Below are 25638 nucleotides of genomic sequence, written 5' to 3'. Positions count from 1 at the left end.
TATAAGTGGACTGGACAGCTCTCACACAATACCTTAAGTGGTAACACCAGCTGTGTACAGCACAATATAAAAGGATGGGACAGCCCTCACACAATACCTTAAGTGGTAACACCAGCTGTGTACAGCACAATATAAAAGGATGGGACAGCCCTCACACAATACCTTACATGGTAACACCAGCTCTATACAGGGCAATATAAGGGGACGGGACAGCTCTCACACAATATTTATTTATTTATTTTATTTTACATTTGTTAACCAGGCTAGTCTAGCTGGATATATTTCCATTTTCAGTAGAGGTCTGGGGAGAAAAGCTCCAACAAGATAAAACATTTAAAATATCGTTACATGGTAAATGAAAGGATTAATAAAAAAAAAATACAACAAGTAATTATTACATACTAAAGATATTTACACTTGAAAAAAGCAACAGTAAAAATATTTACACTTTAAAAAGCAACAATAAAAATGTAGCACAGTAAGATTCATAAGGAATTTTTCACATCAAGTAGAGAGATTTCAGCAGTATGTTGATTAGAGTTTAAACAGTACCAGCTTTGCTTACATGAATAAGCATTAAAATGTTTGGAAGTTTGTTTGGAAGAGGAACAAACAGTGATGGAAGAGGGTGGTTAGGGTTACTACAAGGGCATAACCAGTGCGTCTTGAGGTGTTTTTGAGTTTTTGTTTAAAGAGAGGCACAGATGCGATTAGGGTTAGTTCATTGGGTAGCAGGTTCTACTTTTTTCCCCGCTGCGTTAGTAAACAGTCACCAGCCATGTTGTTAGACTTGGTTATGCTAGCGAGGAATTCGCTAGAAGAAAGCAGGGAATTCAGATTTTTATACGGGATTAAGAGATTGGAGAGTATAGGGGTGTTGTTGGGTTGGTAAAATATCTTGTGGGCAATCGTGAGTTGGGAGATTATCAGATGGTTTTGGAATTCAAGCCAGTCTACTTGCCAAAGATTCAGACAGTGGTGGGTTCTAAAGGGATTGCCAGTGGCAAATCTGGAGATGTTACTGTAGGAAGTTGCTAGTTTAAGGTTATTTTTCTTTAGGTTGGTATAAATAGGTGAGGCGTACAGAAGAGTAGAAATTAGATGGGAATGAGCAATCTTGGTTCTGGCTGCTGGGGTTAGGAAAGGTTTTATTCTATATAAGGAGCCTATTTTTCTGTTGACTGTTTTAATGGTGTTATTTATATGGTAATCAAATGTAAGGTTATTGTCAATGGTTATTCCTAACGGTTTAGTGGAAGAGTCAGGGAATATAATGGTGCCATTATTGGAAGAGACTGTGAAATGTATGGGGGAGGACTTGGTAAAAGGGGTAAAGAGAAGGAGTTTGTTTTTTTTTGCATTAAGAAGGAGGCAGCATTTTGTAAACCATGTTTCTACAGTGTTAAAAACATTTTGAGTAAGAGAATGTAGTACTGATGGGGAGTATGCTGAGCATATTAGCGTAGAATCATCTGCATACTGAATGCAGGTGGCTTGAGGAATTACTACATGAAGGTCATTGATAAATAATGAGAAAAGAAGTGATCCAAGAATAGAGCCCTGAGGGACTCCGATGGTGACTGGCAGAAAGGATGAAATTTGACTTTCCCAGAGAACTGCCTGTTGCTGAGGTAGGATCTGAACCATTTAACAGCCTGAGAGTCAAAGGAAAGGGATTCAAGAATATTGATCAAGAGGGTGTGGTTTACCATGTCGAAAGCATTTGAGAGGTCAATAAAGAGTGCAGATGAGAGGATGTTTTTATTGCGGTTTCTATTGATGGTATCTGTAAAGGATAAAAGGGCAGTAGTGGTACTATGTGATGGCCTAAAGCCATGTTGACAGTTTGCTATTATGTGATGTTGAGATAGATGATATAAAAGTTGTTGGTGAATGCATTTTTCCATATTTTTTGCTAAAGGTGATAAGACAGCTATTGGCTGACAGAGTAGTAATATTAGTTCCCACCTTTATGTAGAGGGATAATGTGGGAGATTTTCCAAATATCTGGAATGGTTCCCTCTTTGATTGTCCTATTTATAAGGATGGATATAGGGTAGGTAATTACTTTGCCTAATTTTTGGAGATATTGTGACGGTAGCTGGTCTGCAGGAGTACATGGCTTGAGTTTTTTTTTTTTTTTTTTTTTTTTTAAGATAATTTGTCAAATATTACATGAAATCAAAAACGAAAATGATATATATAATTGTAAAACCTATAAACTTTAAAAACATTATATAACTATATACATTGGTGTCCGTTAAGAAGAAAGCCATAAATAAATTTTAGGTATAACCTGAAGTATGACACTTAAGTTCATATATCTTTGTCCATTTTCTCAATTATCTCTAGTATTTTCATCCAAGAGTTGTATAAAGTTGTACGTCTGGTAGTTCTGTTCTTCAGAGTAGATATTTCCATTTGTCCAACTGTTCTAACTAAATTTTTAAATTCATTAAATGTAGGAGGAGTCTCACTTTTCCAGTGAATGGTGATGATTTTGCGAGCTGCTGCCATTAAAGTCCATAAGATTTGAAAATCTTTTTTTGGCACACAATCCGGAACAGGAGAGTTAAATAAAATCATAGATTTTGTTAATTGATAATTATCATTAAAAACAGTCTGAAAAAATAATTAATATTATTGCAATACAAAGTAAGACACATTCATAAAAATGTGTTGCCAGTCTGCTCTTATTTTAGTCTGACATCTCCAACACAGATCTTCACTTGCATACATCTTAGATAATTTATGTGGTGTATAAAAACTTCTATTCAAATATTTCCAAGTGAATAATTGCAAGTTTATTGATAATGATGACTTCTTGGAAGATTTTAAGATGATCTTTTTTTCCTTTTCGTTAGGAGGGTGATTGTTTATCTGTGTATAATAATTCCAGTAGGTGTCTGGTATATTTTTGTTGTTTTAATTATTTTGTAAATATTAGATAGATATAATAATTCCAGTATGTGTCTGTTTGGTATATTTTTGTTGTTTTCATTATTTTGTAAATGTTAGATATAATAATTCCAGTAGGTGTCTGTTTGGTATATTTTTGTTGTTTTCATTACTTTGTAAATGTTAGATAGATATAATAATTCCAGTAGGTGTCTGTTTGGTATATTTTTGTTGTTTTAATTATTTTGTAAATGTTAGACATAATAATTCCAGTAGGTGTCTGTCTGGTATATTTTTGTTGTTTTAATTATTTTGTAAATGTTAGATAGATATAATAATTCCAGTAGGTGTCTGTCTGGTATATTTTTGTTTTAATTATTTTGTAAATGTTAGATAGCTATAATAATTCCAGTATGTGTCTGTTTGGTATATTTTTGTTGTTTTAATTATTTTGTAAATGTTAGATAGATATAATAATTCCAGTAGGTGTCTGTCTGGTATATTTTTGTTTTAATTATTTTGTAAATGTTAGATAGCTATAATAATTCCAGTATGTGTCTGTTTGGTATATTTTTGTTGTTTTAATTATTTTGTAAATGTTAGATAGATATAATAATTCCAGTAGGTGTCTGTCTGGTATATTTTTGTTGTTTTAATTATTTTGTAAATGTTTGATAGATATAATAATTCCAGTAGGTGTCTGTTTGGTATATTTTTGTTGTTTTAATTATTTTGTAAATGTTAGATAGATATAATAATTCCAGTAGGTGTCTGTCTGGTATATTTTTGTTGTTTTAATTATTTTGTAAATGTTAGATAGATATAATAATTCCAGTAGGTGTCTATTTGGTATATTTTTGTTGTTTTAATTATTTTGTAAATGTTAGATAGATATAATAATTCCAGTAGGTGTTTTTTGGTATATTTTTTGTTGTTTTAATTATTTTGTAAATGTTAGATAGATATAATAATTCCCGTAGGTGTCTGTTTGGTATATTTTTGTTGTTTTAATTATTTTGTAAATGTTAGATAGATATAATAATTCCAGTAGGTGTCTGTCTGGTATATTTTTGTTGTTTTAATTATTTTGTAAATGTTAGATAGATATAATAATTCCAGTAGGTGTCTATTTGGTATATTTTTGTTGTTTTAATTATTTTGTAAATGTTAGATAGATATAATAATTTCAGTAGGTGTCTGTTTGGTATATTTTTGTTGTTTTAATTATTTTGTAAATGTTAGATAGATATAATAATTCCAGTAGGTGTCTGTCTGGTATATTTTTGTTGTTTTAATTATTTTGTAAATGTTAGATAGATATAATAATTCCAGTAGGTGTCTGTTTGGTATATTTTTGTCATTTTAATTATTTTGTAAATGTTAGATATATATAATAATTCCAGTAGGTGTCTGTTTGGTATATTTTTGTTGTTTTAATTATTTTGTAAATGTTAGATAGATATAATAATTCCAGTAGGTGTCTATTTGGTATATTTTTGTTGTTTTAATAATTTTATAAATGTTAGATAGATATCCAGCACCTCCATAAGGTTGCTTATTAATTATAATAATGTAATCAATACATTTTGGGACAGTATGTCTAACTGTATCTTGCATTTGTCCAATTCTATTTATAAGGTATTGTCTTAGATTTTGTAAAAGTAGCCATGAGTCATTATTTATATTATATTTTCTGGTTATCTGATCTTTAGTTAATATTTTCTCGTTCTACCAGCTGATGGCAGTAGCTTATTGAACCAATCTTGAGCATATTCATTTTCTGAATTTGGTATGTATCAAGGATAGTGGGTGTGAAGGCTATAGGAAATATCAGAAAGAACCATGAATTAATATTTGGGACTTTGTTTATGAACTATTTAAATGTTGTTAGTGTGATGTTCATATATATGGATGGCAGTTTATTATTTTTATTTTCTAGATAATCTTTTAACATCCAAACTAAAGGAAATGTTAAATGATCTGATATGTTGTTATGACTAAGTTCAGTATAGACCTGTTCATGTAATTGTTTCCATATAGGTTTGTAGTGAGCATTTAACCATAAGGTTATATTTTTAACAACAGAGGACATAATATATATCTCAATATCAGGTAAATTAATTCCTCTATATTCCCAGTTGGGTAAATGTTTATTTAAAGCAATTCGGGGCTTGTTTGGGAACCATAAAAAATGTAATATTAGTTTATTGTATCTTTGAGTGATATACTTGGGAGGTGGCAGTGAAAAACTTTGTATTAGATACAATACTTTAGGAAAAATAATTGATTTAATGAGGTATAATCTGTCTCCCATTGTAAACATATTTGTTCCAGGTAGATATCGCTTGCTCTATTTTATCTAGTGTTTTATTATAATTATATATAAGTGAGTCAGTTAAGTCTTCAAGTAGATCTATGCCTAAATATACTATTTTATTATCCTCTGCTATGTATTTGGAATATTTTTGTTTATATGTTTCTTTTTAGTATTACATGACATCATTTTTGTTTTGTTTTCATTGAACTGTAAACCTGAAATAGTTTGAAAATTATTTCTTTCTTTAAACAAAGCTTGTAAAGATGCATTAGTGTCTGATAGGGTAAAAAGTATATTGTCTGCAAATAACTGTAATTTAAGAGATAAAGTTTTGTTGATGCAGACGCCTTTAATATTACTATTTGATCTTATCTGATTTGCAAATGGTTCTATAAGTAATGCAAATAATAGTGGTGATAGGGGACAGCCTTGTTTAGTTCCTTTTTTGATTAGTATGGGACCAGATCTATATGAACCTAATTTAACATATGCTATGGAGTCTTTATATAGTGACTGAATAAGGGCGATAAAAGATGTAGGAAAATTATATTCTTTTAGGGCTAGTGTAAGGAAATTCCAGTTAACAGAATCAAATGCTTTATTAACATCTAAGGATATTATATTTAAATCCAAGTTTGCATGTTTACTATAATCTATCAATGACAGAATTATTTTAAGATTATCATATGTATTTCTTCCTTTGATAAATCCTGTCTGGTCATCATGTATTAGCATGGGAAGAAAGTGTTTAATTCTGTCAGCATATATTGCCATGAACATTTTATAAAAGATGTTTAATAAGGATATTGTTCTATATGACGAACATTGTTTCTCATCTTTGATTTAATTATTGGTGATATCAATTAATATTTCCATGAAGGTGGTATAATTATATTTTGATTAACTATGGAGTATACTTTTAAGAGTAAAGATATAGCTTGATTAGGTATTACTTTATACATTTCTGATATTATATTATCAGGGCCAGGTGCTTTATTTAATTTAAGCTTTTTAATCTGTGATTTTAGTTCTGTCATAGTAACTGGTTTGCTTATAGTGTCAATTTGTTCCTGTGTTAATCTAGTAAGAATTTTGTTTTTAAGATAATTCTTTATATCTTTGTCAGGTTTTTCATGGATGCTTGAAAGGTTATCATAGTTGTATTGTAATCTAAAAGCTTCTAATATGCTATTTAGGTCCGTGACTTTTTTCTTTGTATTAGGGATATATAATTATTTTATTTACTTAGATTTTATTATTTTTTTTTGTTCTATTAGCTAGTTGTCTCTGATGTGCTGGATTTGTTGAATAATAATTTAATTTTATCTTTTCTAGGTTAATCATTGTCTTGTGATGTAAAATTTCCGTATATTTGTTGTTAATTTGTAGTAATTCTTGAATTAAATATTTATTTCCTTCTTGAATTCCTAGTTTTAATTTATTGGCTTTCTTTTGTAATTCTAGCATGTCTTTATTCCATATTTTTCTTTTATTAATATACCAGGATAGTACTTTTCTATATACATATATATATATATATATATATATATATATATATATATACTTTTATGGAGTCCCAGATATACATTTCTGAAATGTTCTCTGTGGTATTTAGTTCAAGGAAAGTTTTTATTTCACCTTCAAAAAATTCTTTACAGTCTGTTAATTTTGTAACATATGAAGGTATTCTTGTTATGGGATTATTTACATGCATAAGCTCCATTTCAAAAAACAGAGCATTATGATCCAATAATGGACAGTTTATTATTTTGACATTACTTATTTTTGTTACTAGATCATTGGATATGTATATCCTGTCAATTCTGGAACTAGTCTTATATCTATATGCGAGTAAAAAGTGTAAATTAATGAGTCTGGGTCAGCAAATTTATTTATATCTTTTATGGAGATTGTGTCTGTAAACTTCTAAAGTGTCTTTGATATAGGTAACTTTCTTCTTTTACTTTTTGAATCTGCATCTTTGTCATCTATTATACAGTTGTAGTCTCCTGCCATTATTAGACTACCTTTAGTTAAATGTAATATTTCTTCAATATGATGTTTTACTGTTCCTACACCAAGTCCTGGTACCCAACATAGATTAACTAAAGTGTACATTTTCCTATTTAACTATATTTACTAAGCAAAACATACCAGATGTGTCTTGATAAGTGTTAATTATTCTAGGAGAAATAATTGTATTATGCATTAATATGGCTACTCCTCTCTTCTTTTGTTTGTATTGAGAACTTACTACTACTGTGTAGTTATTAATATTGAGATTGTTTATATCTTTATCTAATAGATGCGTCTCCTGAAGAAATACTATTTGTGGATTGTGTAGATTTATGTATTAATATAGACTCCTCCTTTTGATATTATTATTTAATCCATTAACATTTATAGATAGATATTTCATGTGTTGATTTATGTTTTATTTGTATGACAGTTAATATACATAGATTTAACTCTTGGTTTGCATTATATGTATAATTTACACTATTGTTTACATGGAAGATCTGCTTATCTTCTGTAGACACCAAAACAGTATAAGAAAACAATGAAACTTCTAATTTAACTAATTCTAATTGGTTACACCTTTTCCTATCTCTATGAGGTAATTTACCTCTTTGCATGAGTAACACAAGTACCCACACAAACCTTCTAACTAATATATTAACAAGTTAATATGATCAGCTAATAGAAATAGACAATTATATGTAAATTTGTGTGAAAGCAATAATATTTATACATCAATAACCTGCTTATACTTGTTAAATCTTACTTGCAGAATTTCTTATAAACAGGGTTACAAAAACAATTTTCCAATTACATTTAACAAAATTTGTTTCATCTTAGTACAACAATTCACATATCAATCCAACATGACACATTTGCTTTAATTCACACTGCAAAGACTCCGATAGCTTGTTAATTAGTTATTTTGGTTAAATTCTCATATTACTTATGTTCTTTTTAGATTGTAGTTTCATTGTACTCGCAATCTGTTTAGGGTAATTTTCCTCCTCTAGAGTCTCTATCATGTAGTATCAGTGCTATAAGAATATTATTTATTCTATAGCTGTGAATATTTCCCATTTTCTTCCTCACTCTTTATGAAATCATTAGATTTATTATTCTTTAACGTTTGAGAAAGTAGTTTTCCAAGTCATATTCCAGAACTCTTTACAAAAACTGTATCGGCTTATATGACAATATATGTACATATATAAATATATGTACATAAACATATATAATGGTCTTTACATATCTTAAGATTCAAAATAACGAAGTAAAACATAGTGGAAAGATAGGTTCCCGACCCACAGACTGGCCAGACTCTGGAAAAGAACCCCGATGACTGGACGGGAGAGAAGAAAATCACCCCGGGGATCATAACAGTCACCCCGGCAAACAGGTGTCCAGGTAAGCAAACATTATGGAAAGAAACAGCCAGAGAACTGCCATGACTAGACTTATACAAGCCCTAGGGTCAATATTCTAGTAGCAATCTATGAACCCACACAGCTATTTATGATTCTTATTGTATATATGTAATATTCTAATATTAGAAATTCTTAATATTAATGTATATAACTATGTATAGAGTATTGCCTTTCTGTATATCTAACAATATTTAACTTTTTTCTAAGAATAACTATGCGTAGGTTGCTATTTCTGTTAGTATTTAGAGAACCCATCAGAAAATTTGTTTACTGTCTGTTTACTAAATCTAATCATGTTTTATTTTATTTAGTTTAAGTGTGTTAAATGGTTAGTAATAATCAGTAACACAAAAGGGTCAACATGTAGCTTCGTAATTCAGGTGCAGCACTTTAAGTAGTGCTCGTTTTGGGATTTACTTCCTTGTCCAGGAATGCTGCAACTACGTTTTACTCAAAGGACGTTACACGCAAGCCTGAAGTGCTCGCAATGAGACATAAGACATTTGGGTGTTGCTTGCATGTGTATTTAAGGCTACTGTCTCATGGACGGGGCAGGAAAAGTAGTGAAGATTTTTCTTGATTTTCAAGGCATCGCTCGTGGTAATATTTTTTTTTGCATATATTTATCTATGTTATATGCAAGACATTCCTATGTTATATGTGAGACATACTACATGACACCTGCTAGTAAAACAAACCGCACCAAATGCTTTACTTCATATAAAAGATTCAATATGACATTCTAGTAGTGTAGAATAATTTACTGTAATAGCATGTAAGGGTTTAAACTCTTAACTATAACCATCCAGCACAACTCAATCATATTCTATATACACATTATTTTCTTCTAGTCGAAGAGTTTTAAGATGTGCTTGTTTTGAGATTTACTTCCTTGCCTAATGATATTGCAATTATATATTATTTACAGGGCATCATACACAATCACAAAGTGGTTACAATGAAAATTACAACCTTTACATATTACTTGTATGCATATTTGAGACTGCTGTCTTGTGAACGGATCAGGAAAAGTAGTGAAGATTTTTCTTATCTTTCAAAGTATCGCTCGTGAAAATATTTTTCTACTGCATAGCTACAACACAGTTCAAGCATCTTCAATAAACACAACATTATCCCCCCTTCCAATAAGGAAGCTTTGTATATATACGTTAAAAACACAATAAGAGTCCATGAGGTGTACCGGGATGCTACATCATCATAATCCATACAGCCAGACATGTGCGCACACCCAAGCTGTCTATCTCAGTAAAGCAAATCATTACGACAGCATTAATGGATTAAGTATTTTAACTATGCAACTCATTTAACATAAATATATCATTTTTCAAAGAAAGCATTTGTCCCGCTCACCTCCCTGCCCAGATCGGAAAACTTAGATTAGACATATTATACGAATGGTGCATTCAAAGATTTTACAACAAACTGCTAGTATAGTTAAATATATGATGAGATGGTTATATCTGCTTGAACCAGATATCCATTTGCATATATCTTGAACATATTGCTATATACATTTTGCTTGTTGATGACTAAATCAGAGACGTAGAGAAAGAAAAACATTGTTATCAAGTTTCAATTATGTTAGGTTAGACCTAAATGATAATGTTAATTTACCCAGTTTATATTTATTCTAAATTTTAAGCGAGATAAAATAAATAGAAAATGTACCTGATATATTACTGTGATTAATGAATGGAAGATTTCGTGTTAGTTTTTGTGACATTGTTTAAAGTTTTGTGGTACATGTAACATATAAGTTATTTGCCCTTTAGTTTTTTCTTCTTCTGTTCAACAGTCTTCCAGTTGTTTACTTCTGCATTTCTTTTTGGTGTACTATTTGTCCAATCCATAGATTCTTCCTGTGTTAAAATGTTGTTTGTAGTGAGATATTTTATTGTTGAATCCACTGTTTCAAATATTTTTATTCCCACTGGAAGGAATATATGAAGTCTTGCTGGAAACAAAAGATGGGTCTTCAGTTGTTTCTTTTTCCAAGATTTTCATTATTGGCATGAATTCTTTTCTTTTGAAAACCACTTTTGTAGAGTAATCATTGTCAAATCTAATTAACGCATCATTATATTTAATGGGTATGTTAGTCCAAGCATTTTTGAGGATGAGTTCCTTGTCTTGCTTGGAGAAAAGTTTAACAATTATTGATCTTGGTTTGTTTTTTTATTAAAGATGCATTTCCTGAAGTTGACAATGACGTGTGTGCACATTCATTCCACAAGAAAGGGCTTCCGGTAATTTTAATACATTTGGGATCCAGGTAGTAAGAAAGTTTATTATATTATCCCCTTCTGCTTTTTCGGGCAGACCATATATTCGGATATTATTTCTTCTCATTCTGTTTTCCATTTCATCTATTTTCTCCAGAAGATGTGTATTTTGTTGCAGTAAAAATTCAGTTTGTTGTTCCTCTTGCAGGAGTCTGGAATCAATGTCATTTAAGGACTGTTCTATGACAGAAATTTGACCTTTCTGTTGTGTGAACATTTCCTGAAGCTGTTCAAGTTTTTGAGTACATTTTTCTTTAAAAGAGTCCAATTTATTATCCATTTTATCTATTTTAGTTGTCAACTCCTGAATATTTAAATTAAGTGAATGTAAATCCTTTCTGAGTGTTGGGTCCTGAGGTGGATTTCTGAGATGGCTCATTCTGAGTAGCTGAAGCTGCTGTTGATTTTCTAGTATTTAATTTGACAGGAATTTTCCAATGAAAGTTGATACGAATTGTTCTGATGATGTCGCTGGGTATTACAAAGTGGTTAGTAGCGAAGATATCTTCTTCTTATTGTTGTTTTTTCTCAAAATTCCTGTCTGAAATATTATTGAGGAAAGACAGCTTTGAGAAAGTGCTGTTACCAGGTCGCCATCTTGGCCACGCCTCCATGGCTTGAGTTTTTGAATGAATTTATAGATGAGAGTAGTAGAGATGGGTTGTAGTTTGAATGTAGGTAGAGAGCCTGGTGTGGTGGTGGGAAGGCTTGAGTTGTCTGGGATAAGTTGACTAGCTAGAGACTGTATGGTCTCAGTAAAGAAAGAATTAAAGGTATTGGCAGTTTGATGGGGGGTATTTGGATCTGCATCAAGTTGGGTGGGTGTTCGAGAGTGTCCTAGGGAAAGGAGTTTATTGATACTAGACCAGAACTTCTGAGGATTACTTTGGTGAGTTTGCTGCAGTTTATGGTAGTAATTATTTTTATCTGTAAGTACTGTCTTTTTGTACTATTTCTCAGCTGCCTAAAATTTAGTTGATCAGAGATATTTCTGTTAGCTCTCCACTTAGCCTAAGCTTTGTTCCTAGAGCAAAATATGATGTCTGGTTTCTTTAGAGAGCCATGGGGCTGGGTTGGACTTCATTCTGATGGACCGTTTAGGTGCATGCCTATTCAGGATAGATAAGAATTTAGAGTTAAGATACTTTACAGCCTCTTCAAGTGGAAGGGTTTTTAAAGGGTTCCAGTCACAGGCACTAAGTTCAGTTTGAAATAATTCTGAGTTGAAGTGTTTGGTACAGCGTACTATCCTAAAGGTGGGGAGGTTGGGAAGATCCTTCTTTTCTCTTATGATGTAGGTCAAAAAATGATCACTTACATCGTCTGGCAGCATTCCTACCTTATAAGATTGTTTCAGTTTATTTATGAGTATCCAGTCTAAGGTGCTCTCTTTTTTATTTGGTTTGTTAATTCTGGTTGTAGAGGTTATGGTTTGGCTAAAGCCATGGAGGTTAATATGAGAGATAGGATTTTCAGCACTAACGCCATCAGTCAATATTAAAGTTGCCTAGTATTATTGTTTCTTGGGGGTAAGTAGAAGACACCCAGCTTAGTATAGCCTCTATTGTAGTGATATTATTTCCGGGTAAAATACATATAATGTATAAAGATGTGTTTGCGTTGATTTGAAGTTTGGTGATGAAGAAGTCTGCGTTACTAAGCTGGGTGTCTTATACTTACCCCCAAGAAACAATAATACTAGACAACTTTAATATTGACTGATGGCGTTTCAAATTTTACATTAGATGTTTCTGTATGTTTACAGTGTGTTTATTATTATTTAGTATGACGTTACTGGAGCTTTTCTCCCCGGGCCTCCACTGAAAATGGACATGTATCCAGTTGGACTAGCCCGGTCAACAAATGTAAAATAAAATAAATAAAAATCCTGCGCTGGATTATATGGTAGGGTGGAGATATGAAGTCCATCTTTAAATAGAACTGCTACTCCACCCCCTTTTCATTTTGTTCGGTCTTGTCTCACTATGTTATAGCCTTGGGGAATTGTCTTTAGTTTCTGGTTTCAACCAAGTTTTACAGAGGAAGAGGATATCAAAGGAGTGAATATCTAGGAGGGAATGGAGGTGGGCTACTTTATTATTAATGCTTTGGATATTTAGATGTCCTATTATGAGAGAGTTATTGAGTTTGGGGTGGGTTGTTTGGATAGTGGGGTTGGTAGGGCCAGGGTTGGGGTGGATGTCACCGTCTTTTAAGGCGGGATTATTTAGTTTTGTTACTGAATTATACCTAAGGTTAGCTTGAATTTTCACTTTCTTTATTGTGGGTATACGGTGTTTAATGTGGGAGAGTCTATGGTATTTAGGTAGTGGGTAACTGGGAATGGAAGTTATGTTAGTAAGAATATTAGAGGGTATATGAGTGTGAATTGCTGTTTGTTTTAGGGAGTGGTTAAGATGGTAATAGTGCAGTTTTTCAAAGGAGGTAAGAAGGTAGTTCGAGGTGAGGACAACTGAAAGTATAACTGCAAGTGTTAGCTTGGTTAGATTAGCCAGAGGCATCTTACTGAGATTACAAATAAGAGGAGTGAGGAGTTAGGGATTGAAAAGTAGAGCAAAAGAAGATAGAAGGATAAGGGAAGTGAGGAGGGGAGGCCGCTAATATATATTAGTTAAGAGTAGGAGGATATGGTAAGCAACTCTAAGGAGTGGCTTATTGTGAGTGATTGTTAGAAGGTAGGGGTGTGGCTAAAGTGCATAGGATGAGGTGAAGTATGGGATAGGTTGGAAGAGAGACAGGGTGTGGTTAGGGAAGTATAAGTGTAGGACCTCTGAGGTGTGTGTGGGAAATGGGGATAGGGGAGCGGAGTGAGCCCGTAGGGCGAACGGAGCGGGTCAGAGCTGAGAGAGGCTGAGAGGCAATCAGTTATGCAGAGAGACTGTGTTTTACAGGCTTAGGAAGGGTAAGAGACATTTTCTGTTGCTACTTATCATATATATGGTGAACAAAGGTATAGCTGTGTAGGAGAGAAAGGTAAGAGTAAAGGGTTCTATATCAGACAGAAAGATATTTATAAATAGTGCTATGGCAGGAAAAGAGGTTTAAACAGAGAGTTAATTAAGGGGGCCAGTAGCTGTAGTAGTAATTGACAAAAAAGCTGTCTAGTTTCCAAAACTCTCAGACTTAACCAGGATAATTCCCTTTTCAACTTTTCATGGGGTGGGGGTAATTACTTGAGTAAAAAGTACAAGCAGGGATAGCAGAGTATGGCTGGTCTGCAGAGCTAGTGGATTTCTACTTCCAGTAAGAGACAGTTTTCCATGGCTTGAGGTCTGCTTCCCTCTAGTGGTAAATGTAGGGAAAACACTAACTCCACTAGGATAGGAGGAGGGGGAGGGTAAGATAGTAAAGAGATGGTCGGAGGGGTAGGTCCACAGGTGTGCTTGCCCTTTCAAATTTATTTAAATTTAATGCACTCAAAATTAACTTTAAATTAACGCACTCACAAGTTTATAGTTAAATCCTAAAGATACTGTAAGATATCACCTACACTGTGAGGCTGAATGCAGAGAGTCTAGATAGTTCCTGTGGGGCTTCTAGGTTAGGTTTCTCTTCTGTTCAGTTGGATTTCATTAGCCTTACAGGGTTGCTGATAGAGGGACAGGCTGTGTCTCAACACAGGGCTTGATAGAAGTTTATAGTTAAATCCTAAAGATACTGTAGGATATCACCTACACTGTGAGGCTGAACGCAGAGAGTCTAGATAGTTCCTGTGGGGTTTCTAGGTTAGGTTTCCCTTCTGTTCAGTTGGATTTCATTAGCCTTACAGGGTTGCTGACAGAGGGACAGGCTGTGTCTCAAACACAGGGCTTGGTAGTTACAGACCGTACACTGCCCGGAGAGCAAGGGGCTGTTGGCTGGGGCAGAGGGATTAAAAACAATACCTTAAGTGGTAACACCAGCTGTGTACAGAGCAATATAAAAGGATGGGATAGCTCTCACACAATACGTTAAGTGGTAACACCAGCTGTGTACAGGGCCACACAAGGGGATGGGACAGCTACAAACACAATGATACCTTAAGTGGTAACACCAGCAGTGTACAGTGCAACACAGGGGGACAGGACAGCTCTCACACAGTACCTTAAGTGGTAACACCAGCTGTGTACAGGGCAAATCAAGGGGATGGGACAGCTCTCACTCAATACCTTAAATGGTAACACCAGCTGTGTACAGGACGATATAAGGGGATGGGACAGCTCTCACACAGCACCTTAAGTGGTAACACCAGCTGTGTACAGGAAAATATAAAGGGATGGAATATCTACAAACACAATGATACCTTAAGTGGTAACACCCGCTGTGTACAGGGCGACACAAGGGGATGGGACAGCTCTCACACAATGCCTTAAGTGGTAACACCAGCTGAGTACAGGGCAACACAAGGGGATGGGACAGCTCTCACACAATACCTTAACTGGTAACACCAGCTGTGTACAGGGCAAAACAAAAGGATAGGACAGCTCTCACACAATACCTTAAGTGGTAACACCAGCTCTATACAGGACAATATAACGGGACGGGACAGCTACAAACACAATGGTACCTTAAGTGGTAACACCGGCTGTGTACAGGACGATAGAATGGGGCGGGACAGCTACAAATACAATGATACCTTGAGTGGTAATACCAGCTGTGTACAGGGCAACACAAGGGGATGGGACAGCTACAAACACAATGATACTTTATGTGGTAACACCAGCTGTGTACAGGACAACACAAGGGGACGGGACAGTTCTCACACAATACATTAAGTGGTAACACCAGCTGTGTACAGGACATTATAAGGAGATGGGACAGCTCACACACAATACCTTAAGTGGTAACACCATCTGTGTACAGGGCAACACAAGGGGATGGGACAGCTCTCACACAATACCTTAACTGGTAACACCAGCTGTGTACAGGGCAAAACAAGGGGATGGGACAGCTCTCACACAATACCTTAAGTGGTAAAACCAGCTGTGTACAGGACAATATAACGGGACGGGACAGCTACAAACACAATGGTACCTTAAGTGGTAACACCAGCTGTGTACAGGACAATATAAGGGGACGGGACAGCTACAAACACAATGATACCTTAAGTGGTAACACCAGCTGTGTAGAGGACGACATAAGGAGACAGGACAACTACAAACACAATGATACCTTAAGTGGTAACACCAGCTGTATACAGGGCAACACAAGGGGATGAGACAGCTACAAACACAATGATACCTTAAGTGGTAACACCAGCTGTGTACAGGGAACACAAGCGGATGGGACAACTCACACAATACCTTAAGTGTTGACACCAGCTCTAAACAGGACACTATAAGGGGACGGGACAGCTACAAACACGATACCTTAAGTGGTAACACCAGCTGAGTACAGGACAATATAAGGGGACGGGACAGCTACAAACACAATGATACCTTAAGTGGTAACACCAGCTGTGTACATGACAACACAAGGGGATGGGACAGCTCTCACACAATACCTTAAGTGGCAACACCAGCTGTGTACAGGACAAAACGAGGGGATGGGACAGCTACAAACACAATGATACCTTAAGTGGAAACACCAGCTGTGTACAGGACAATAGAAGGGGATGGGACAGCTACAAACACTATGATACCTTAAGTGGTAACACCAGCTGTATACAGGGCAACACAAGGGGATGGGACAACTACAAACACAATGATACGTTAAATGGTAACATCAGCTATGTACAGGACAATATAAGGGGATGGAACAGCTCTAACACAATACCTTAAATGGTAACTCCAGTTGTGTACAGGTCAACACAAGGGAATGGGACAGCTGTCACACACCACCATAAGTGGTAATACCAGCTGTGGACAGGACAATATAAAGGGACAGAATATCTACAAACACAATGATACTGTAAGTGGTAACACCAGCTGTGTACAGGGTGACACAAGGGGATTGGGCAGCTCTCACACAATACCTTAAGTGGTAACACCAGCTGTGTACAGGGCAACACAAGGGGATGGGACAGCTCTAACACAATACCTTAAGTGGTAACACCAGCTGTGTACAGGGCAACACAAGGGGATGGGACAGCTCTCACACAATACCTTAAGTGGTAACACCAGCTCTTTACAGGACAATATAAAGGGACGGGACAGCTACAAACACAATGATACCTTAAGTGGTAACACCAGCTGTGTACCGGACAACACAAGGGGACGGGACAGCTCTAACACAATACATTAAGTGGTGACACCAGCTGTGTACAGGACAACTCAAGGGGACGGGACAGCTCTCAAACAATACATTAAGTGGTGACACCAGCTGTGTACAGGACAACTCAAGAGGATGGGTCAGCTACAAACACAATGATACCTTAAGTGGTAACAACAGCTGTGTACAGGACAAAATAAGGGGATGGGACAGCTCTCACACAATACCTTAAGAGGTAACTCCAGTTGTGTACAGGGCAACACAAGGTGATGGGACAGTTCTCACACAATATCTTAAGTGGTAACACCAGCTGTGTACAGGGCAACACAAGGGGACGGGACAGCTACAAACACAATACCTTAAGTGGTAACACCAACTGTGTACAGGGAAACACAAAGGGACGGGACAGCTCTCACACAATACCATAAGTGGTAACACCAGCTGTGTACTGGGCAACACAAGGGGATGGGACACCTCTCAGACAACACCTTAAGTGGTAACACCAGCTGTGTACAGGACAATATAAGGGAACTGGACAGCTACAAACACAATGATACCTTAAGTGGTAACACCAGCTGCTTACAAGACAATATAAGGGGACGGGACAGCTACAAACACAATGATACCTTAAGTGGTAACACCAGCTGTGTAGAGGACGATATAAAGAGATGGGATAGCTACAAACACAATGCTACCTTAAGTGGTAACACTAGCTGCGAAAAGGACAATAGAAGGGGATGGGACAGCTACAAACACAATGATACCTTAACTGGTAACACCAGCTGTGTACAGGGCAACACAAGGGAATAGGACAGCTACAAACACAATGATACCTTAAGTGGTAATACCAGCTGTGTACAGGACAATATAAGGGGATGGGACACATCTCACACAACACCATAAGTGGTAACACCTGTTGTGTACAGGGCCATACAAGGTGATGGGACAGCTACAAATACAATCATGCCATAAGTGGTAACACTAGCTGTGTAAAGGGCAACACAAGGTGATGGGACAGTTCTCACACAGTATCTTAAGTGGTAACACCAGCTCTTTACAGGACAATATAAAGGGACGGGACAGCTACAAACACAATGATACCTTAAGTGGTAACAACAGCTGTGTACAGGGCAACACAAGGGGATGGGACAGCTCTAACACAATACCTTAAGTGGTAACACCAGCTCTTTACAGGACAATATAAAGGGACGGGACAGCTACAAACACAATGATACCTTAAGTGGTAACACCAGCTGTGTACCGGACAACACAAGGGGACAGGACAGCTACAAACACAATGATACCTTAAGTGGTAACAACAGCTGTGTACAGGACAATATAAGGGGATGGGACAGCACTCACACAATACCTTAAGTGGTAACACCAGCTGTGTACAGGGCAACACAAGGGGATGGGACAGCTCTCACACAATACCTTAAGTGGTAACACCGGCTGTGTACAGGACAATATAAGGGGACTGGACAGCTACAAACACAATGATACCTTAAGTGGTAACACCAGCTGCTTACAAGACAATATAAGGGGACGGGACAGCTACAAACACAATGATACCTTAAGTGGTAACACCAGCTGTGTAGAGGACGATATAAAGAGACGGGACAGCTACGAACACAATGCTACCTTAAGTGGTAACACCAGCTGTGTACAGGGCAACACAAGGGAATAGGACAGCTACAAACACAATGATACCTTAAGTGGTAACACCAGCTGTGTACAGGACAATATAAGGGGATGGGACACATCTCACACAACACCATAAGTGGTAACACCTGTTGTGTACAGGGCCATACAAGGTGATGGGACAGCTACAAACACAATCATGCCATAAGTGGTAACACTAGCTGTGTAAAGGGCAACACAAGGTGATGGGACAGTTCTCACACAGTATCTTAAGTGGTAACACCAGCTGTGTACAGGGCAACACAAGGGGATGGGACAGCTCTCACACAATACCTTAAGTGGTAACACCAGCTCTTTACAGGACAATATAAAGGGACGGGACAGCTACAAACACAATGATACCTTAAGTGATAACACCAGCTGTGTACCGGACAACACAAGGGGACAGGACAGCTACAAACACAATGATACCTTAAGTGGTAACAACTGCTGTGTACAGGACAATATAAGGGGATGGGACAGCACTCACACAATACCTTAAGTGGTAACACCAGCTGTGTACTGGACAACACAAGGGGACAGGACAGCTACAAACACAATGATACCTTAAGTGGTAACAACAGCTGTGTACAGGACAATATAAGGGGATGGGACAGCTCTCACACAATACCTTAAGTGGTAACTCCAGTGTACAGGGCAACACAAGGGGATGGGATAGCTCTCACACAACACCTTAAGTGGTAACACCAGCTCTTTACAGGGCAATATAAAGGGACGGGACAGCTACAAACACAATGATACCTTAAGTGGTAACACCAGCTGTGTACTGGACAACACAAGGGGACAGGACAGCTACAAACACAATGATACCTTAAGTGGTAACAACAGCTGTGTACAGGACAATATAAGGGGATGGGACAGCTCTCACACAATACCTTAAGTGGTAACTCCAGTTGTGTACAGGGCAACACAAGGGGATGGGATAGCTCTCACACAACACCTTAAGTGGTAACACCAGCTGTGTACAAGTAACACAAGGGGATGGGACAGCTACAAACACAATGATACCTTAAGTGGTAACACCAGCTGTGTACAGGCCAATATAAGGGGATGGGACAGCTCTCACACAAAACGTTAAGTTGTAACACCAGCTGTGTACAGGGCAACACAAGGGGACGGGACAGCTACAAACACAATACCTTAAGTGGTAACACCAACTGTGTACAGGGAAACACAAAGGGACGGGACAGCTCTCAGACAATACCATAAGTGGTAACACCAGCTGTGTATAGGGCAACACAAGGGGATGGGACAGCTCTCACACAATACCTTAACTGGTAACACCAGCTGTGTACAGGACAGTATAAGGGGACAGAATATCTACCAACACAGTGATACCTTAAGTGGTAACACAAGCTGTGTACAGGGCAAGACAAGGGGATGGGACAGCTCTCACACAATACCTTAAGTGGTAACCCCAGCTGTGTACAGGATGATATAAGGGGATGGGACAGCTCTCTCACAGCACATTAAGTGGTAACACCAGCTGTGTACAGGACAATATAAGGGGATGGGACAGCTCTCACACAATACCTTAAGTGGTAACACCAGCTGTGTACAGGGAAACACAAAGGGACGGGACAGCTCTTACACAATACCATAACTGGTAACACCAGCTGTGTATAGGGCAACACAAGAGTCGGGACAGCTCTCACACACTACCTTAAGTGGTAACACCAGCTGTGTACAGGACGATATAAGGGGATGAGACGGCTCTCACAAAATACCTTAAGTGGTAACACCAGCTATGTACAGGACGATATAAGGAGACGGGACAGCTACAAACACAATGATACCTTAGGTGGTAACACCAGATATATACAGGGCAACACAAGGGGATGGGACATCTCTCATAAAACCAGCTCTATACAGGACAATATAAGGGGACAGTACAGCTCTCACACAGTACCTTAAGTGGTAACACCAGCTGTGTACAGGGCAACACAAGGGGACGGGACAGCTCTCACACAATACATTAAGTGGTAACACCAGCTGTGTACAGGACGATACAAGGGGATGGGACAGCTGTCACACAATACCTTGAGTGGTAACACCTGCTCTATACAGAACAATATAAGGGGACGGGACAGCTACAGACACGATACCTTAAGTGGTAACACCAGCTGTGTATAGGACAACACAAGGGGATACGACAGCTCCCACACAATACCTTAAGTGGGAACATCAGCTGTGTACAGGACAATACAAGGGGATGGGACAGCTGTCACACAATACCTTGAGTGGTAACACCTGCTCTATACAGAACAATATAAGGGGACGGGACAGCTACAAACACAATGATACCTTAAGTGGTAACACCAGCTGTGTACAGGGCAACACAAGGGGATGGGACAGCTACAAACACAATGATACCTTAAATGGTAACACCAGCTGTGTACAGGACAACACAAGGGGATGGGACAGCTCTCACACAACACCTTAAGTGTAACACCAACTGTGTACAGGATGATAGAAGGCGACAGCACAGCTACAAACAGAATGATACCTTAAGTGGCAACACCAGCTGTGTACAGGACAATATAAGGGGATGGGACAGCGACAAACACAATGATGCCTTAAGTGGTAACACCAGCTGTGTACAGGATGATATAAGGGGACAGGACAGCTACTTGCACGATGATACTGTAAACAGTGAGGCGAGATGTCTTCAGGATAATATTAGGAGGGATTAGGACAACTATACACACAACACCTTAAACAGTAACACTACATGTGTGTACAGGACAACATAAGGGGACGGAATATCTACAAACACAATGATACCTTAAAGTGGTAACTCCATTGGTGTACAGGACGATACTGCAAGGAGTTTGGATAACTATCCATTGGAGAATATCATAGTTAGTAAGGACAGCTCAAGACAATAGTATAATTTATTTCAATTATCTGCACACTGCTGAATGGGTTTAGTCCCACTATGCTAATCCCGTCTTTTCAGGGGAGACCAGAGTGGTATTCATACTAACTAGGGGAAAGTTGTCCAGAACACTGTGGAACTTCCCTTATTCTTTTTGATATATGCCATTTACATCAATCAAAGCTACCACCAACTCAGGCAGATGGGGCCCTCGATTTTATGCTTCATCCAAAGGACATACAAGATGGAACCTTTATAAGACACATGTTCTCACGAGACTGGGACAGCTGCAGACCGGCTGACACCTTAAACATTAAAATATGCTGTGTACATGACAACGTGTACATACGTCGACACATTTAGGAAGGCCAACTGATACGTCGATACATTTAGGAAGGCCAACTGATACGTCGATACATTTAGGAAGGCCAACTGTGCACAGAAAAATGCAAAGGGCTATGACAGGTATGTGGAGGAGGACACCTTAAGTAGCACGGACAGTTGTATACAAGACAATACTATTCGGGGATGGAACAGCCAAGTTCATGATGACACCTGAATTCCTAAGGTCAGCTGTGTACAGGTCAGAGGACAATACTAAAAAGGGCTGGGTCACTATGTAAAGGAAGATAACATAAGTAGTATGGCTAGTTGTGATCCGAACAATACTATGAGCGTCTGCAGCAGCTATGTTCACAATAATGTCTTAAAAAGTAAAGCCCATTGTGTACAGGATGATAGTACACATACTGGGACAACTACGTACAGGATAATTCCATAAGCAGTTGGCCGGCTGTGTAAGGGGCAATACTACACAACTATGCACATGACAACTTCTTAAGTGATAAAGTCAGCTGAGTACAGGACAATGATCCAAGGGGTTGGAACAGCCACACACACAACAGCTAACACTAAGAGCAGCTGTAGACAAGACAACACTACAAGGGGTTAAGGATGGAGATACGCACAAAGAAAGCATAAGCTGAAGAGCCAGCTGTGTACAGGACAACACTACAAAAACTGTGGTGCCCCTACACAAGGCAATGTCTGCTAAAACAGGAAGACAACACAAATTTATCTAATTTGCTGGTGTACTGCAGATGATACTAAAATTATGCTATTGTGCCACACTAGGGTTACTAAAACTTAGACAATGCTGCTCAAAGAAAGAATTTTTTTTTTTAATTGGTGTATTAATTTTGAACACTCATACCCTGGCAAGCTCTTCTTCGTCCATTTCAACATGTCTGTGCTTGCTGTGCTTATGTTCCTCCTCATGGAAAATGGTCTGAGGTCTTTCGTCTTCTGATTCACTTTCTGATGGTGGTTCATTTATCCAGGCATCAAGGTCTAACCTGTAGATAAGAAAAGCACAGTGCTGTAAAACCAAACCCTGCATCTTCCAGAAAACTCAATGATGCCACATTCATGGTATTAGGCTTTATACACCAGCGCCTCACACTACACCTCTTAGCAATGTATACTTGGTGTTATGACAATGTCAACTGTCAGCATTACAGATAATGGAATGGCGCTGGCAAGCTGCACTCCCTCTTCAGTACTTTTCCCTCAAAACAAGCACTGATATGACATCTCTGTTCTTCTGCAAAAAGTGTGCAGCTGTACCATACAAAACATTCCTAAATTAGACAAGATGGTGAAAGGAGGTGACAAATTCCCTGCAGTCATATGTGAACACTCTTAGATATGAGCTCACACAAAGTGAATGAATCTCTTTCAGAGGCAAATTCACAATATCGGAGTTGAAGGGCACCTACAACTTCTCAGACGGAACTTTTGTAAAACAGACTTGCCCAAGTTTGCAAAAACTATGGAAACATTGGCCTGAGTTTACGCAATGTTTACCAGAGGTGATCTCATGATGCACAGCTTTAACATACCAGCTCTGTGATGAGTTACCTCTCATTGGCCTGAGCTTACATAATGTTTACCAGAGGTGATCTCATGATGCACAGCTTTAAGATACCAGCTGCGTGATGAGTTACGTCCCTGTTGTTCTTACACTGAGAAACTACCACTTTAAGACACCAGCTGTGTGACGAGTTACCTCCCTGTTGTTCTTACAGTGACAAAACTATCACATTTACTACGGCTAAAACAGGAGAAGGACTACCTATGCAATCTCTGATGAGAAAAAGGGTCTTGAAAAGAACTTTACTAAAACTGAAAAGTTGACAAAGGTGCTGTTACTGGCACTTCCACAGCAGAGCAGCACAAATGAACGCTGGCACTGCACTCCTCAAAATACTGCAGCCTGCTTCAGACTCCAAATAACTGTATGCACACACAATAAACAGGATAAAACATCTAGATGTCAGTGCAACTACCAAAAAAGTACAGTTGTGTACACTTACCATAAATGTAGATGTTAGAGTGTATTCACTGTTGCAGTCATCACACTAGGGTTATCCTGCCAGGGGTAGCCCTCAATCAGCCCAAATACCAAAGGCTTAGTATTTCTGCGTCAGTTGCTGTCACTCCAGGACTGACGTCAGGTTGTCAGTGGTATAAAACCAGGCAGCCGACGCCATTACATCAGTTTCTCTTGCCACAAATGTCAGGAACCCCCAAATAGGGAGCTAGGTTATGGTGGAAGAACAACACCAATAGAAAGTAAATACCAAAAAGCATTGTAATGAGTGAGGAAGAGAGAGCGTGACAGACAAGAGGGATGGAGGGTGGGAAACTAGGACTGCAACAGTGAATACACTCGAACATCTACATTTATGGTAAGTGAACACAACTTTACTATGTTCTTCGTGTTTCACTGTTGCAATCATCACACTTGGGTTGATTCCCAAAGCTGAAGCAAAGGGTGGAGGCAGTCAAGAAGAGTTGGGGCTGGCTAGGATCCCCTGCAGGATTGCAGCTGCAAAGTCTGTCCTGGATGTGGAAAAGATAGGCAGGTGGCAATGCTTGGTTTAGGTATGAACAGAACTCCATGTTGCAGCCTCCAGGATATCCCTGGTAGGGACGCCTTTGAGAAAAGCTGCAGAGGTGGAAGTTGCCCTAGTGGATGCGTCCTGACCCCCTGTGGGGGTGGTTTCCCATGATGTTTGTAACAGAAATGGATACAATGTGCTATCTATTTGGAAATGGTTTCTTTGGATATGGTCTTGCCCTCCACCCCTGCTGCAAAGCTGACAAGCAACTGGTCAGTTTTCCTAAAGGGCTTAGTCCTATCCAGGTAGAATCTGAATTGTATGTGCACATCTAAAGAGTGCAGGATCCTTTCCCCCTTATTTTGAGGCTTAGGGAAAAAGGTGGGCAAATGAATAGACTGATTGAGAGCCACACTGGACACTACTTTAGGCATGAATGCTGGGTTAGTCCTGAGGGAGACCCTGTCAGCATGAAAAATGATGAAGGGTTCCACAGTCATGAGTTATTGTAGTTCAGACACTCTTATAGCTGAAGTGATGGCCAAAAGCCAGGATGTTTTCCAAGAGAGGAATTTTAACTCTGCTGAAGCTGCAGGCTCAAAGTGGGGTAGCGTGAGCTTTTCCAACATGAAGTTAAGGTCCCAAGCTGGGGTAGGGGCTCTTCTGGGTGGCCTTAAGTTGTTAGCCCCTCTTAGGAACTGCTTGATGAGAGGGTGAGAAAAGAGAGGTGGGCTCTGTGGTTTAATGAACAGAGATGGCAGAGGCATGAAATTTAACAGAAGAGAAGGAAAGGCCCCTGTGAAGTAGGTCTCCTAGGTAATCCAGGATGAGAGGTAAGGAGGGCTGTGCTGGTTCAGCTCCTTTAGCCTAGATCTAGGTGCAATACCTTTTCTACTTGTCACCATATGATTTTCTAGTGCTGGGATATCTGGCTTCATGTATAACGTCCAGGACTTACTTGCTTAGGCTGGCCACTGGAGGA

The 25638-nt window shown here is 38.0% G+C and overlaps 1 protein-coding gene across 1 annotated transcript in view; it reads right to left on the bottom strand.

Annotated features, from left to right (window-relative positions):
* AP3D1 (adaptor related protein complex 3 subunit delta 1) overlaps positions 1-25638 on the bottom strand; it is a 3080434-nt gene that overhangs the window by 1477530 nt on the left and 1577266 nt on the right. The window contains exon 20 of the mRNA XM_044055492.1: positions 22967-23108. Coding sequence (XP_043911427.1) covers positions 22967-23108 — 142 coding nt within the window. The remainder of the gene's footprint in view (positions 1-22966; positions 23109-25638) is intronic.

This window comes from Protopterus annectens, chromosome 13.part0 (genome assembly GCF_019279795.1).
Source record: "Protopterus annectens isolate FY-2018-M chromosome 13.part0, PAN1.0, whole genome shotgun sequence".
Classification (NCBI taxonomy): Eukaryota; Metazoa; Chordata; order Ceratodontiformes; family Protopteridae; genus Protopterus; species Protopterus annectens.
This window is presented reverse-complemented; position numbering and strand designations above follow the sequence as displayed.